At 32.9% G+C, this 14,113-nt stretch overlaps 1 protein-coding gene and 1 long non-coding RNA gene across 2 annotated transcripts; one reads left to right on the forward strand and one right to left on the reverse strand.

Annotated features, from left to right (window-relative positions):
• Nucleotides 1-6,848: 6,848 nt before the first annotated feature.
• On the forward strand, nt 6,849-8,507 carry LOC131177839 (uncharacterized). The gene is made up of 4 exons (XR_009147106.1): nt 6,849-7,496; nt 7,592-7,766; nt 7,837-7,910; nt 7,993-8,507. It is a non-coding gene; the product is annotated as an uncharacterized LOC131177839 (long non-coding RNA).
• Nucleotides 8,508-9,378: 871 nt separating this feature from the next.
• LOC131177837 (phenylacetaldehyde reductase-like) lies at nt 9,379-12,173 on the reverse strand. The gene is made up of 6 exons (XM_058142941.1): nt 11,908-12,173; nt 11,172-11,344; nt 10,735-10,926; nt 10,343-10,505; nt 9,930-10,116; nt 9,379-9,717 (listed from the first exon to the last, which is right to left on the reverse strand). The coding sequence occupies exons 1-6, from the start codon at nt 12,023-12,025 to the stop codon at nt 9,573-9,575; spliced, it is 978 nt and encodes a 325-aa protein (XP_057998924.1). The 5' UTR covers nt 12,026-12,173; the 3' UTR covers nt 9,379-9,572.
• Between the last annotated feature and the right edge of the window lie 1,940 nt (nt 12,174-14,113).

Below are 14,113 nucleotides of genomic sequence, written 5' to 3' on the forward strand. Positions count from 1 at the left end.
TTCAAAAATTTCACTACCACTCTAGCATCATTAGTTGGAGTTGCAATAGCTTCCACCCACTTTGACACATAGTCAACCCCAACTAAGATGTATCTATTACCATATGAAGGAGGAAATGGCCCCATAAAATCTATTCCCCAAACATCAAATAATTCCACTTCAAGAATATTATTTAGGGGCATTTGATCTCTTTTTGACAAATTTCCACTCCTTTGGCATTTATCACATTCCAACACAAATTTCCTCACATCCTTAAAAAGATTTGGCCAAAAGAAACCAGCTTGCAAGATTTTACTAGCTATTTTAGAGATTCCAAAATGTCCTCCATAATCAGAAGCATGGCAACGATGCATAATACTCTGTATCTCCTCTTCAGGAATACATCTTCTAATTAGACCATCACAACATCTCCTAAAGAGTAAAGGATCGTCCCATCTATAAAACTTCACCTCATGCAAAAACTTTTTCTTTAGTTGCCATGTCATACCTAGAGGTAAAACTCCACAAGATAGATAATTCACAATGTCTGCATACCAAGGTAGTTTAGCAACAAGAGAGAAAAGTTGTTCATCCAAGAAAAACTCATCAATAGGGATTTCATCCAATTCTTCATCATTCAATTTCAGCCTACTAAGATTATCAGTAACTACATTTTCAGCTCCCTTCTTATCTCTAATCTCCAAATCAAACTCTTGTAGCATCGATCCACTTAATGAGCCTAGGTTTAGCCTCCTTTTACGGAGCAAACACCGATGGCCGCATGATCTCAAAATATAACCACCTTTGACTAACTAATGTAAGGTCTTAAATTTTCCAATTCAAAGACAAAAGATAAAAATTCCTTTTCGCTTGTTGCATAATTTGTTTGAGCCTCATCCAGGTTCTACTAGCATAATAAATAGCATAAGCCTTTTTGTCCTTTCTTGACCAAGAACAGCCCCAATTGCATAGTTGCTAGCATCACACATAATTTCAAAAGTTAGGCTCCAATCGTGTGGTTGCATGATTGGTGCAAAGGATAAGAGCTTGCTTCAACTTGCAAAAGGCATCCAAACACTCTTGGTCAAATACAAATGGTGTGTCATTACTTAACAAATTAGACAAAGGTTTGGCTATTTTAGAAAAATCCTTGATAAAGCGTCTGTAGAACCCGGCATGTCCTAGGAAACTTCGAATTCCTTTGACATTGGTAGGAGGAGCCATCTTCTCTATCACTTCAACTTTGGCTTTATCAACCTCTATTCCTCTGTTAGATACCAAATGTCCAAGCACTATCCCTTCCTGAACCATGAAATGACACTTTTCCCAGTTTAACACAAGGTCAGTATCTGCACATCGCTGCAAAACTTTAGAAAGGTTAGCCAAGCATATGTCAAATGAAGATCCATAAACAGAAAAATCATCCATAAAAACCTCCATTATGTCTTCAATGAAATCTGAAAAGATTGCCATCATGCACTTTTGAAAAGTGGCTGGTGCATTACATAACCCAAATGGCATCCTCCTATAAGCAAAGGTTCCATATGGACAAGTAAAAGTGGTTTTCTCTTGATCATTTGGATGGATAGGGATTTGAAAAAAACCTGAATATCCATCTAAATAGCAAAAGTAAGAATGCCTAGCTAGTCTTTCCAACATTTGATCAATGAAGGGAAGTGGAAAATGATCTTTTCTAGTGGCAACATTTAATTTTCTGTAATCCATGCACATTCGCCAACTAGTTACTGTTCTGGTGGGAATTAATTCATTATTTTCATTTTTGACCACTGTCATTCCACCCTTTTTTGGAACAACATGTACTGGGCTCACCCAAGTACTCGAGATGGGATATATGATCCTCGCATCAAGCAACTTCAAAATTTCCTTTTAACAACTTCTTTCATATTTGGGTTCAACCTCCTCTGATGTTCAATAGATGGTTTACAATTTTCTTCCAAACTGATTCTATGCATGCAAAAGTGTGGGCTTATTCCCTTAATGTCATCTATGGTGTATCCTAAGACTTTCCTAAATTGTCTCAACACTCTTAACAACTTATCAACCTCTAAGGTACTCAAGTTTGCATTTACAATTGATAAGTGTTATTAGTGCCAAGAAATTCATACTGAATGAGAAGGAAGTTGCTTAAGTTCTACCTTAGGTGCATCTTCTTCCTTGAATGATGGTTGCTTAAATTCAGCTTTTTCCTTTGTGTGAGATGAAAAACTGGAGCGTAAATGAATGGTGGACTTCCTCTAAGTGTTGAGCATATGCAGCCACATGAGGGTTGTCATAGTCTATGCCTCCTCCATGAACCAAGCAATTTTCAAGTGGATCTTCCGATATTTCTTTCTCAAGTGTTCTTCAACCAAATCATCAATAATATCAATTCTCAAGCAAGTATCGCTTCGAATGATGCTTTTTCATAGTGTTATTAATATTAAAACCAATTTCTCTTCACCAACCCTAAGAGTCACTTTTCTCCCTTAACATCAATCAATGCTCCCAGTAGCTAGAAAGGGTCTTCCCAAGATAATTGGGATATTAAAATCTTCCTCCATGTCCAAGATGACAAAGTCAACAGGTATGTAGAACTTCCCAACCTTCAGAGGCACATTCTCCAAAATCCCTTCAGGAGACTTAATTGACCACAATCAAGAGAAATGTGGGTTGGTTTAAGATCTCCCATGTTGAGCTTCTCATAGATGGAAAGGGGCATAAGGCTAACACTAGCCCCTAAATCACATAAAGCTTTTGTAGAACATGATTCCCCTATGTGGCATGGAATTGAAAAACTCCCTAGATCATTGAGCTTTGGGGGAAGTTTCATTTGAAGGATAGCACTACATTCTTCTCACAAAGCTACGCTTCATCATCTTCAAGTTTCCTCTTGTTTGAGAGAATTTCTTTCAAGAATTTTGCATAAGAGGGCATTTGTGAAAGAGCATCAACAAACGGCACATTTATGTAAAGCTTTTTCAAAACCTCTAAGAACTTCCCAAATTGCTTATCAAGCTTGGCTTTGTGAAATCTTTGTGGAAAGGGAAGTTGTGGCTTGTAGGGTTCAGGAGGTATATATTTCTCTTCCTTCTCTTCAAATTCCTCTTTATATTTTTCTGCACTCTCTTGTTTTTCACTCTCACGCCTTCCTTTCTCATTTTCTCTCTTCTCACTGTTTTCACTCTTCTCATCATTTATAACTTTCCACTTCTTAAAGTAATAGCTTGACACGCTTCTCTTGGGTTTTCTCGTTGACTTGGAAGTTTTCCAAAAGATTTAGCACCGAGGAAGATGCTTGTTGTGCAACTGGTTTTCCAAAGATTCGTTGTGTGTTTGCATCTGCTCCACCTTGCTTTCATCTCTCTCATCTCCTCATCATGCTTATTTTGGTTAGTAAGAATCATGCAATAAAGCTTGTGGTGGAATTTCGTTCTTGCCGCTTTTGGTGGAGGGTTCATATTTTTCTGTTGAAAATTAGGCGTGGTTGCCTATTTTGCTAATATGGAACTCCTTGTTGCCGATGTGGTTGAAAATTCGATTTTGAACTTGATTTTGCTGATTTCCCATGAAAAGTTGGGATGATTCCTCCAATTTGGATTGTAAGTTTGAGAATAAGAATTCCCATTTGTTTGTTTCCATAATTACCAACATATGCCGCTTGTTCTCCATAATCTACTCCACACCGTAGTTTCCTCTGCATAAGCCACTTGTTGTGAAGTTCCAGCTGATGATGATGAACTAACCAACATACTCAGATCTTCCATCTTCTTAGCAAGGACATTTGTAAGTGCTTCAAATTTTGCATTAATCATGTTGAATGGATCAAGATCATACATTCAAGCAGCTTGCCTCTTTTGAGTTGGAGCTGGTCATCTTGGACTACTCCAAATATGAGTATTCTTTGCGATTTTCTCCAATAGCTCATAAGCTTCATCTTCATGCTTAATAATAAATTCTCCTGCTTGAGCATCAATAATCCTCCGATTGTGGAGTGACATTTGTGTAAAATTCTGTTTATCATCCATTTTGGAATGGCATGATGTGGGCATAATCTCTCTAATTCCTTTCATCTCATCCATGACTCATAAAGAGTTTCATCCTCTTGGTCCAAAGTCGTCATTTGATTCTCAACTCTTGAGTTTTTCCAGTGGAAAATATTGTGCAAGAAATGCATCGAGTTGCTCCCAATTTGTAATGGAGTTGTGAGGTAAAGAGTCAAGCCAATCCAATGCTCTATCTTTCAAAGAGAACGGAAATAGTTTCAATCTTGCTGCATCATCTGACACTCCAGGTTGTTTTTGCATGTCACAAATCATAGCAAACTTCTTCGATGAGTATGTGGATTTTCGTAGGATGCCCTCCAAATTGAGAATTTCAATCATTTGAAGGACTCCAAAATCCATCTTGTAACTATTTGCATCAATTCTTGGTCTTGCTATACTCTCTCAAGTCATCAAAACGTGGAAAAGCATGATCCATCATACTTCCCTAGACACGCTTGCATTAACAACTTCTTCTCCTTGGGCTTCATTTTCATTGTTTTGACCATTTCCAGATTACCAACACCAATTCTAATTCTTTCATCACCATGTCTACTTCTAATTTCTCTCAAAGCTTCTTTCCTTCTGGTTTCTTTCTTGTTGGCTTTACAAAATTTCTCAATTTCAGGATTGAACAATAAGGATGTGTCACTTGTGCTTCTAGCTCTTCTCATAAAAGGTTAAAAGTACCTGAAAAAAAAAAGAACAAACAAACACAAAATGAAAATATAACAAAAATATAACAATAAATAAATAAAATAATAAAGAATTCAATAATAAAAAAACAACTCACCCGCACCGTCGCCAAAAACTTGATGTGGCCCAATCGCAAGTGCACGGTCGCATAAGTAATACAAGAAAGATATCGCTCCCAGGAGTTGTGTTAATGATTGAATTTTTGATATAAAAAGTTGACTAAATTGAACTATTCTTGAAATTAAGGTAACAAATTGATGGGTATTTGAGTATGAAATCTATATGATCAAAATTAATAATCTATCCAACAATGTATTAATTAAACTAAAATTGCATCAAATTGAAAGAAGCAAGTTGAAATATGGCAAGATTTTAAAATGGCAAGCAATTAAATTCAATTGAAAATTAGCAATGGTAAAAAGGTGATTCCGGAGTTCGGGATTTCATATTCGAGCTATTTTGGGATTTTAAATTGGTTATCCAATCTTATGAAACTTATGGGTTTTAAGGAGATTAATTCTTAAATCCTTTGAATTCCCTTTCGAGTGAGACAAAGAGTGCCTTAATCAATCTAATCCTACTTTCGTGGACTTAGAGTTAATTAAGACCCATTAAGTTCTTTAATTAATCTGTGAATCCTCTTAATCCTTAGCCTATTTCTAGGTTTAAGTTAATTAAGTCCAATTTCTTGATTATCTATCACAGGGCCTTCTCCTTTCGGTGCTTTAACCATGGATTAAGAACATCACTTAATGGGATCCTACACTAAGCATGTCATTAAGCACACAAGAAATGAATAAAACTCATTAAGACCACAAAATATGGATTACCCAATCAAAATCCACAAAATATCTCAAATATTACAACCCTTACTCCAGAATCAAAGGTAAAACTACTCACTATCCATAATGCTTACAAGATATAATGAGTTTAAATGGAAATAAAGCTTTAATCTAAGCTAAGGAATAAGAAATTAAACACTAGAAATGTAGAAAAATGTAAGGAAAGAAAGAAATCTGCAAATCTTGGTTGAAAATGGTGTGGAAGGTGAAAGTAACTCTTCAAATTCGCCTCTCTTCTCCTTTCCTTTTCTCGCTTCCTTTTGCTCCTCTAAAATGGGAAAATGAGACTATTTATAGCATTTTTCTGACATGGAGCCCTAAAATGGTATGTTCTAGGAGGAATTATCTGAGGGAATCTTCTGCCAGCTCCTTAATGAACTCTTTATGGGATCAGATAAGTGGATGCATAAGTTATGCACTCCTTATGCGCTACGATTCTCGTTCACTTATGCGAACGCATGACTTGGTGCATAGGCTATGCACAATTTGGTGAAGGTGCATAAGGGAGGCGAGAATGTGCATAAACTATGTAGTCTCCTTATGCACATTTCGGCAGGTATTGGAATAGTGATTTTTCTCCTTATGCAGATCTGCATAGCTTATGCGGCAAGTTATGCACAATTTGGTCAATGCACATTTCAGCTTGAAAACTTGTTTTTGACATCTTTGGCTGTAGAAGTCACTCCTCAGTGGCCAAATTTCTCTTCAATCCTTCAAAAACACCATTTTTCCTACAAAACAAAGTAAAAATTACAAATTAATCCAAAATCGACAATTATGAAAAACTAACTAATTAACTAATGAAATTAGCTAAAAATGACTAATAATCAAATAAAATGGTTATGAAATTAGACCTAAATGACTATGCAAAATGTATGCATCACCTAACTAGGATAACTGTAATCTGGAACTAAATTGACAGAGTTTCCTCCAAACAATGGACTAATTAAATATAGGCAACATATTATGCACAAGAATTTCTCAATCAATCATTGACAAAAATAGACTAACAGCCGTTAAATGACGTAAAATATAGAAGGTACCTAGTTAATGATTAGAATTGTGCTAGTGATATACAACGTTTCTAAAGTGCCTTCATTCATAATAATAATAATAATAATAATAATAATAATATGACAAGATCTAGGAACTGAAAAGGGAACATTAAAATCAAAGAAAATAAAATTTTACTTACTTTGGACCATAATAATAAAATTCATGTTTCAGGTTGACATCTTGCAATGCTATTATATCCCTTAAAAAGAGTTGTGAATTGATGTTCAAGGTGAGAATTAGTTTATTTTCTTTCATGACTGGGGCAAGAGTTAAATTTTGTTCTTATTGTTACCAAATTTTGGTCCCTTTCTCATTCTCCTAGAATGTTTTGCTTTAAGTTTCTAAACTCTAGGATGGGAATTCATTGTGATGAAGGCCATTGTCGTCTACTCAACTTCTCTTTCACATTCATCATTCCTTTGCAGCTTAAATCAACAGAATTTCTTAATTATTTGCTATTTATTCAAATTTTTGTACTGCTAAATGCAGAGATTGAAAGACCACTTGTTCTGAAAACAAAGTGAGATTCAACAGCATATTACTTCCAGACAAGTTAAACATCAAAAACCCATAGTTTTTACCTTCATTTAATTTGGATTTTCAGAAAAAAATGGAGTATCCAGAAGTTCTTCTAAAATATGTAAAGCATTTGCCCCAAATTGAAGCCTTACTTATCTTAAACCTCATTTTCTATCCAAGAGTAAATTTCTGCATGCATATGTTCTTGATGAGTGGGATATGAATTCTGAATCATTTTTACTGGACTTCACTTTCTCCGAACGCTTGTTCATCAAGTATGAGGAATCACAGGGATGCTGTTGAAATTCTAAAATAGGATAGTGGAGAGCAAATGCAAAGGGTTGCTGAATTAATGCATTGGCAGGTCATGCTACTATCCATCTTATTATTTTTGTTATGCAATTCTGCCTTCATTTTCTTTTCGTGGATATAAAGGATTAATTTCGATTCAATGTGCAGAAGTTATTAGAACAAACATTAAAAACCAAAACAATGTCATGGCAGCAATTACTTGATTGACTTGACAGAATTCGCATTCACAGAACCACAATTAATGGGTTTGGCCTTCCACACATTGGCCTTCCACACATTGGATTACAACTTTGGTGTCTGCTGCCAGAAGATTCATAAAAAGGTATGTCTCCTTCTTGAAAAAACATTTAAAAGATCTAGAGTGAAACTTCTAACTCAGATTATGTGTGCAGTGGTTGGGCAGTAAAAACATAGTGTAAGCACTGTACTTCAATTCTGTGTTCAAAAACAAGCAATGCAATGAGTAGTAAGCACTTGTATATGAAATTCTCCTAATTATTGCTTGCAATGTAAATTTGTCACTTAATAATAGTTCTGGCTTGAAACAGATGCCAAAATATCAACAATGTCAAAACCCTCCATGCAGCAGTCATCTTCATAACTTCACTGGCGGCAAAGATGACACAGATGCACAAGCCTATGCAGGTTGTGTCCTCAGCATCCCGGAGTAAAGCTCACAGGGATAAGATTCCTGCTTGATGATAATTCAGAAAACATCTCTGAAAAGCTGGCAGTTATAGAATAAATCTTGTTGAGCTGGAAGCAGAAATGAAACATGTTGTATTAGAATGGTTCTCTGCTGCTATATTTTCCCAAGTTGTGTGTTCCATTTTTGGTGGTTTCGGACTTCACAAATGTAACATGTTGGTCTTGTAACTGTCCCAGGTTTTTAACACTTAACATATAAGCCATAGGTTGGGTTCCATGGGGTTGATCTGTTGATCAAGGTCTTAGTTTGGCTTACTTTGTTAAGTTTTTCCTGGATTTCGCTAATAAAATCTGACTTATGCAAAAAAGAAATGAAGCTGGACGATGAGAGTTTTGCTCACTTCTTTGAAAAACATGTTTCAGGGTTTAGATTCTCACTCAAGACCTCTGTTTTGACCATCCAACATGCAATACAAAGAGTTGTGAACACTGCATTTTTGTTTATATTTTCTCTGATATTAAATAGTTTGCTTAATATGGGGATAAATTTTGACAACTGTCCCTGAACTTATCTAGTTGCAATATTACAGTCTCTCAACTTAAAAATGTAACATAAAACCCCATTAACTTTTATATTTTAGACAGTAAAATCCCTCTAATATCCAATTACTAGTTTTTCAGTTAGACGCTGACCTGGACAATTTCAGCATGGAGCTTAGTCAATATTTCTCTTTTCTCTTTCAAGTTATGTACAAATTAAATCATTTTTCTCTCTATAGATAGAATAATTTTTCATGCGTAAATTGAATAATTTTACACTTTGCATAATAAAGGAGAAAGAAATGTTGACTAAGTGTCATGCGAGAGCTATTCATATCAGTTTCTAACTGAAAAATCAGTAATTGAAAGGAAGAGAAATTTTACTGTGTAAAATTTAAAAGTTTAGAGGATTTTATATTACATTTTAAAGTTAAAGAACTATAGTGTTACAACTATATAAGTTCAAGGACAGTTGTTGAAATTTATCCCTTAATATGGTATTCATTTGTTCATTCAGCGCAAATAACAAAAAAATTTTCCCTTTTCCAGGGAAATCAGTTTTTGTATAAATTACAGGAACTAACAGTACTTGAAACATCCAAAATCTGAATGGCTGGCCTTCGTAAAATCAGAACAGGCAATTGTAATTCTGTCAAATCTTTCTGCTGTGCAGATAGGGATGAATTTGACCAAACTTGATAGAAAATCACTAACTTAAAATGAACTTCATCTACCAGTCAAACAAGTGACACATGAAATATTATTTATTTTACACAACATATACAAACATTACTATTTATTTATAAATGTGTTGGTCCACTTATTTCAAATGAAGACAATCTTGAAGAGCAACAATTTCTTGCTGCAGTAGGGAGCTAAAGACAATGAAGCTGAAAGGCCTATGTAATATTTGATTTGCTTTCCATCACAACAGCCAAAATCAAATGCTAAGGAAGCCATTTTCCTTCAAGCTTTCAATAGTGTCCTTCAAACTCACCTCCAAAGGAATGAAGTCAATACCCAAAGTTTTCGCTTTTTCCTTTGATATCCCATACTTTGTTAAGTAATTCAATCCAGGGCCACTCCTGCAATGGACGAACAACATAAGACCCTTAACTGTCGGAATCGGCAGACGTTTATGGTAAGTCATTAAGCGTTCATATCCATTTTAGAATGAACTTCAGATCATATTCCATGATCCTTACTGAAGTCTCATAATTATAAAACTTGATCATCAATATAGCTAGTCCAACATGATCATTATTCAATAGGTTGCAAAAAAATAAAAAATCAATACTTTTCTGGAAGTTGCAATGTAGGATAATGTTGATGCACAATCTTCAGAACCTCAGAGAAGTGAAGATCTCTCTCAATTAAACAATATCGGCCACTAGCTGAAGGAATCTCCAAAGCCTGAATATGTGCATGTGCAACATCTCTTACATCAACAGATCTGTAATATGCATCTGGATACTCTTGAGCTCCTGCAATAAAAAAAAAAAAAAAAAAAAAAATCGGTCAATTGCTCCCCAAGAAATCATGTAAAATTGTGTGGTTAAATTAAGGCAAAACTTTCAAGCTATTTGGTAATCATATGGACATGTCATCATATGAGAGTCCAGAAATTTGTCAAGGTGAAGCCAACATTAAATACTTGAAATTTACATGGAAGACAGCTTATGTGTATCATAAATACTTGCTGGAGCATACCATTTATGAGGTTCAAAAGCATCTCCACAGAATGATTAATAGTTGGCTGCAAAAGAGGACCGACAACAAACACGGGATTTATTGTAACCAAATCCATCCTGTTGTCTTTTGCAAATTCCCAAGCAGCCTGCTCGGCTAATGTTTTTCCAAGTTGATACCAAAGCTGGAGAAACAAAAGGCAAAATTATCTCATAACCAAAATACTCATTATGATATCAAATTCAAGTTGATTTCATTGTATAACTAACAAGATTCCAATTGGGATGGATAAATTGAAAAGTAATCAAGATTGATGTGCTCAAGGGTAGACCGTGATGGCCATATCCCTTTTTCATCTTCTTTTAAGTTACTAATTTCAGGGATAATGAGGACTGTTATAATAGTAGACGAACCTTCTGTTCCACGCAAACAGCTGGGTTAGAAAACCAAGTCTCATCAACAATTACATCAGGGGCCAGATTATTGCCACTGTAAGGAACAGCAGCAAATGAAGATGTTACAATCACTCTCTTGATAGAAGGCACTTTTGCACAAGATCTAAGAACATTAAGTGTTCCCTTCACTGCAGGATCAACTAGTTCAACCTGATACATAGAAATAGTCTACCATGAACAGTTATATCTTATATGACACTAAGCCTATCAAGCAGTAATTATGTCAACATAATCAAATGAAGAAGACAATTAAAATGTAAGGAACATATAGTGCATGAGTTACAAGAGAGAATCGGAGAATGAGGCAGTGAAAATTGGAATGAGGCATTTATATCTATTGACATATCAAGATTAATTGGAATGAGGCAGTGAAAAGGTTGTCGAAGGTGATGGACCTGAGGGTCGGCATTGGCTTGAAGGGATACAGGGGAGGCTGTGTGGAAAACAGCTTCACACCCATAAACTGCAGCATCAAAAGATCCTTCTTCCAATAAATCAGCTTTGAGCAAGCGAAGTCTTTCCTTGGCTCCCTCAAGTGCAAGCAAGTGTGCAGTTTTCTTCGGATCATCTGAGGTACAGAATACAGATTCAAAGAGCTGAAGCATGAGTCCAATGACAACACTGAATGTTCTGTTGAAAGTAAACACTAAAACAAGCAAACTAATTTAAGATTTCTCATCAGTTTAGTAAAATTTTACTCATATGCTAGCATATTATCTCTCCCTCCTTCTTGATTGTACTAATTTCATCCGTTTGTTTATAATAAAGATACATGATAAATTAAGTCATGCGGCTACTTGATCAAACTGAGAGCTGACTCAATTCATTCTTTAACAAGCAAATCGCAGGATATAAAATTGTCAATAATCAACAATACCACAACAAAAAATGCTAGGAGCAATTAAATTCCCTTGAAATTTTATTAAATGGAAAAACAAATTAAGTCAAACCCAGAACTAAAACATAAAAAATTACATCCACAGCCGCACAGGCACAACCAGAGTCAGTATAAATAAAACCCAGAAACCAGAATTTGAAAAGCTGAACCTCATTCAAAGAAACTAAGGCTCATAAATGACCCAACTGAGCTTGTAATAGGCAAAAAAAACAGAAAGGTTGGGAGAGATTTACTTGGGTCACGGACAGTGGCTTTGACAGTGTAGCCTCTTTGAAGCAAGAATTTGATTAGCCAGGATGCTATGTAACCAGACCCTCCTGTCACACAGACCACCTTTCCTTCTCCACTCATTTTCTCTCGGTGAATTAGCTCTAAAAGGTGGAGTCCCTGCAAGGAGAAAAAAAATTGGAGAAGGGAAGGAAGTAAGATTATGCTTTTTCTCCTTCTGACAAGAAGTAAAGTGTTGGATCTTAGAAGCTCTGACTTATGGAGTTACTATACAGTGGGATCGTGATTCCGTGCAAATATAAATTATTTGCAATCAATCATGAAAAGGACAATTAAATATAAATTATTTTAAAAAATTATTTTTAATATATAAATAAAATTGAATTTTATAAAATTTATTATAATTTAATTATTATTTATTTGAATTAATTTAATAAAATATGTTTATTTTTGTTTCAATTAAAATTATTATTTAGAGAATATCAACTTATAAATAATATTAATATTTAGAAATCAAATAATAACTTATCTTTTAATATATCATAATTAAAATTTCATCTTCTACTTGACATTTTTCAGGTACTATATATTATAATATTTATATGTGTTTATATATGCATGTATAAGTTTTTTTTTATATTTTAATAAAATTATTAATATTTAAAAAATAATTTTATTTTTTGAAAGAAAGAAGTTTTTTTAAATAACTTATTTTTTTAATTCGAAAAGTATTTTTAATTTATTTATTTCTTAAGTATCTCAAATTTAAAAAAAAATTTCTAATAAAAAAATTTTCAAAAAATTAAAATAAAATAAATTTTATCTCATATAAAATTATGTAGTTAAAAAAAAAGTGATTTGCATGTTATTTTTATAAAAAGATAGATCCAAGGTGAATTTATTTTTTATTTTATTTTATTTTTTTTAGTAAAGAGAGTAGAAAAATGAAAATTCAAACCTAAACCTATCAAGTGAGTGATATATTTTCAACTATTAATCAAGGTTAAACTTTATATTTTATTCATTAATTAAATATTGAGATAATAAGAAAATTATTTATATATATATTTTTTAAAATTTAATTTGAATAATTTACTTTTAATTAAATTAAACATGTAAATTTAATAAGATGACAAATGATGATGTTTGATGCCATTTAAAAGAATGAAAAAAAGATTATAATATAAATATATTTAAATATTAAAGACCATAGAATTAAAGATGTAAACCATTAATCAAATGTGTATTTTTAAAAAAAAAATGGGAAGCTTTTTTATTTTGATAAAAAATAATAATGCAAAATCTTTATTTGACAAATAATTTTAGTTTGGTAAAATGTTCAATTTAATCTCTATATTTATTAGAGAAGTTCAATTTAGCTCATTTTCAACTTTTTATTCAAATTAGTATAAAAGTTTTAATTTAAACTTAATTTAGTCTAAAAATTAAAATTTATGGATTAAATTTTTCGATTTCTTGATTTAAATAAAAAATTTAAGAAGCTCAATATTTTAATTTTGGGATTAAATTTTTTGGTTTCTTGATTTAAACCTAAAAATTAGAAGCTCAATTTTTTTTTTTTTATTTCTAGACTAAATTAAAGTTTTTTGGGGTGTAATTAAATTTTAAACCATTTTAGTTATTACGATTTTTGCGTTTGCTAACTAAATTATGAAATTGTTAAAATGTACTAATTCTTGATTTTATTTAGCTATATCAAACACTAATTGCATTCCAAATAAAATTGGATATATTATTGGAAAGGATTTCTTTGAATGCATTTCTTAGTTTATCTAATATCTTAGTTTATCTAATATCTGGATGATGAGACCCACCTATTAAATGCTTGAATCTAATATATTTATATCTGTAGTAAATTAGGTTTATTAGGACTGTGCATAATTCTCGAGATCTCGAACTGAATCGATAAATCGTACCAAACAAAAGATATTTAAATATTTTAGTTTGGTTTTGGTTCTTCACTAAGAATTGAATTAGAACCATAACGAAACTGAAGTGAAACTATACCGAACCGGAATCGAATTGAGAATCAAATTTCTACGTATTTTTTTTATTTTTCTTAGATATATTATATATTTTTAATATAATTATATATATATATATATATATTTAATTATGAACTAAATATCACCTATAATTATATTTTATTTCTCTATATTTTTTAATAATTTTAGTTCTAAATACATTAAA

Source organism: Hevea brasiliensis, unplaced genomic scaffold (assembly GCF_030052815.1).
Source record: "Hevea brasiliensis isolate MT/VB/25A 57/8 unplaced genomic scaffold, ASM3005281v1 Scaf95, whole genome shotgun sequence".
NCBI lineage: Eukaryota > Viridiplantae > Streptophyta > Magnoliopsida > Malpighiales > Euphorbiaceae > Hevea > Hevea brasiliensis.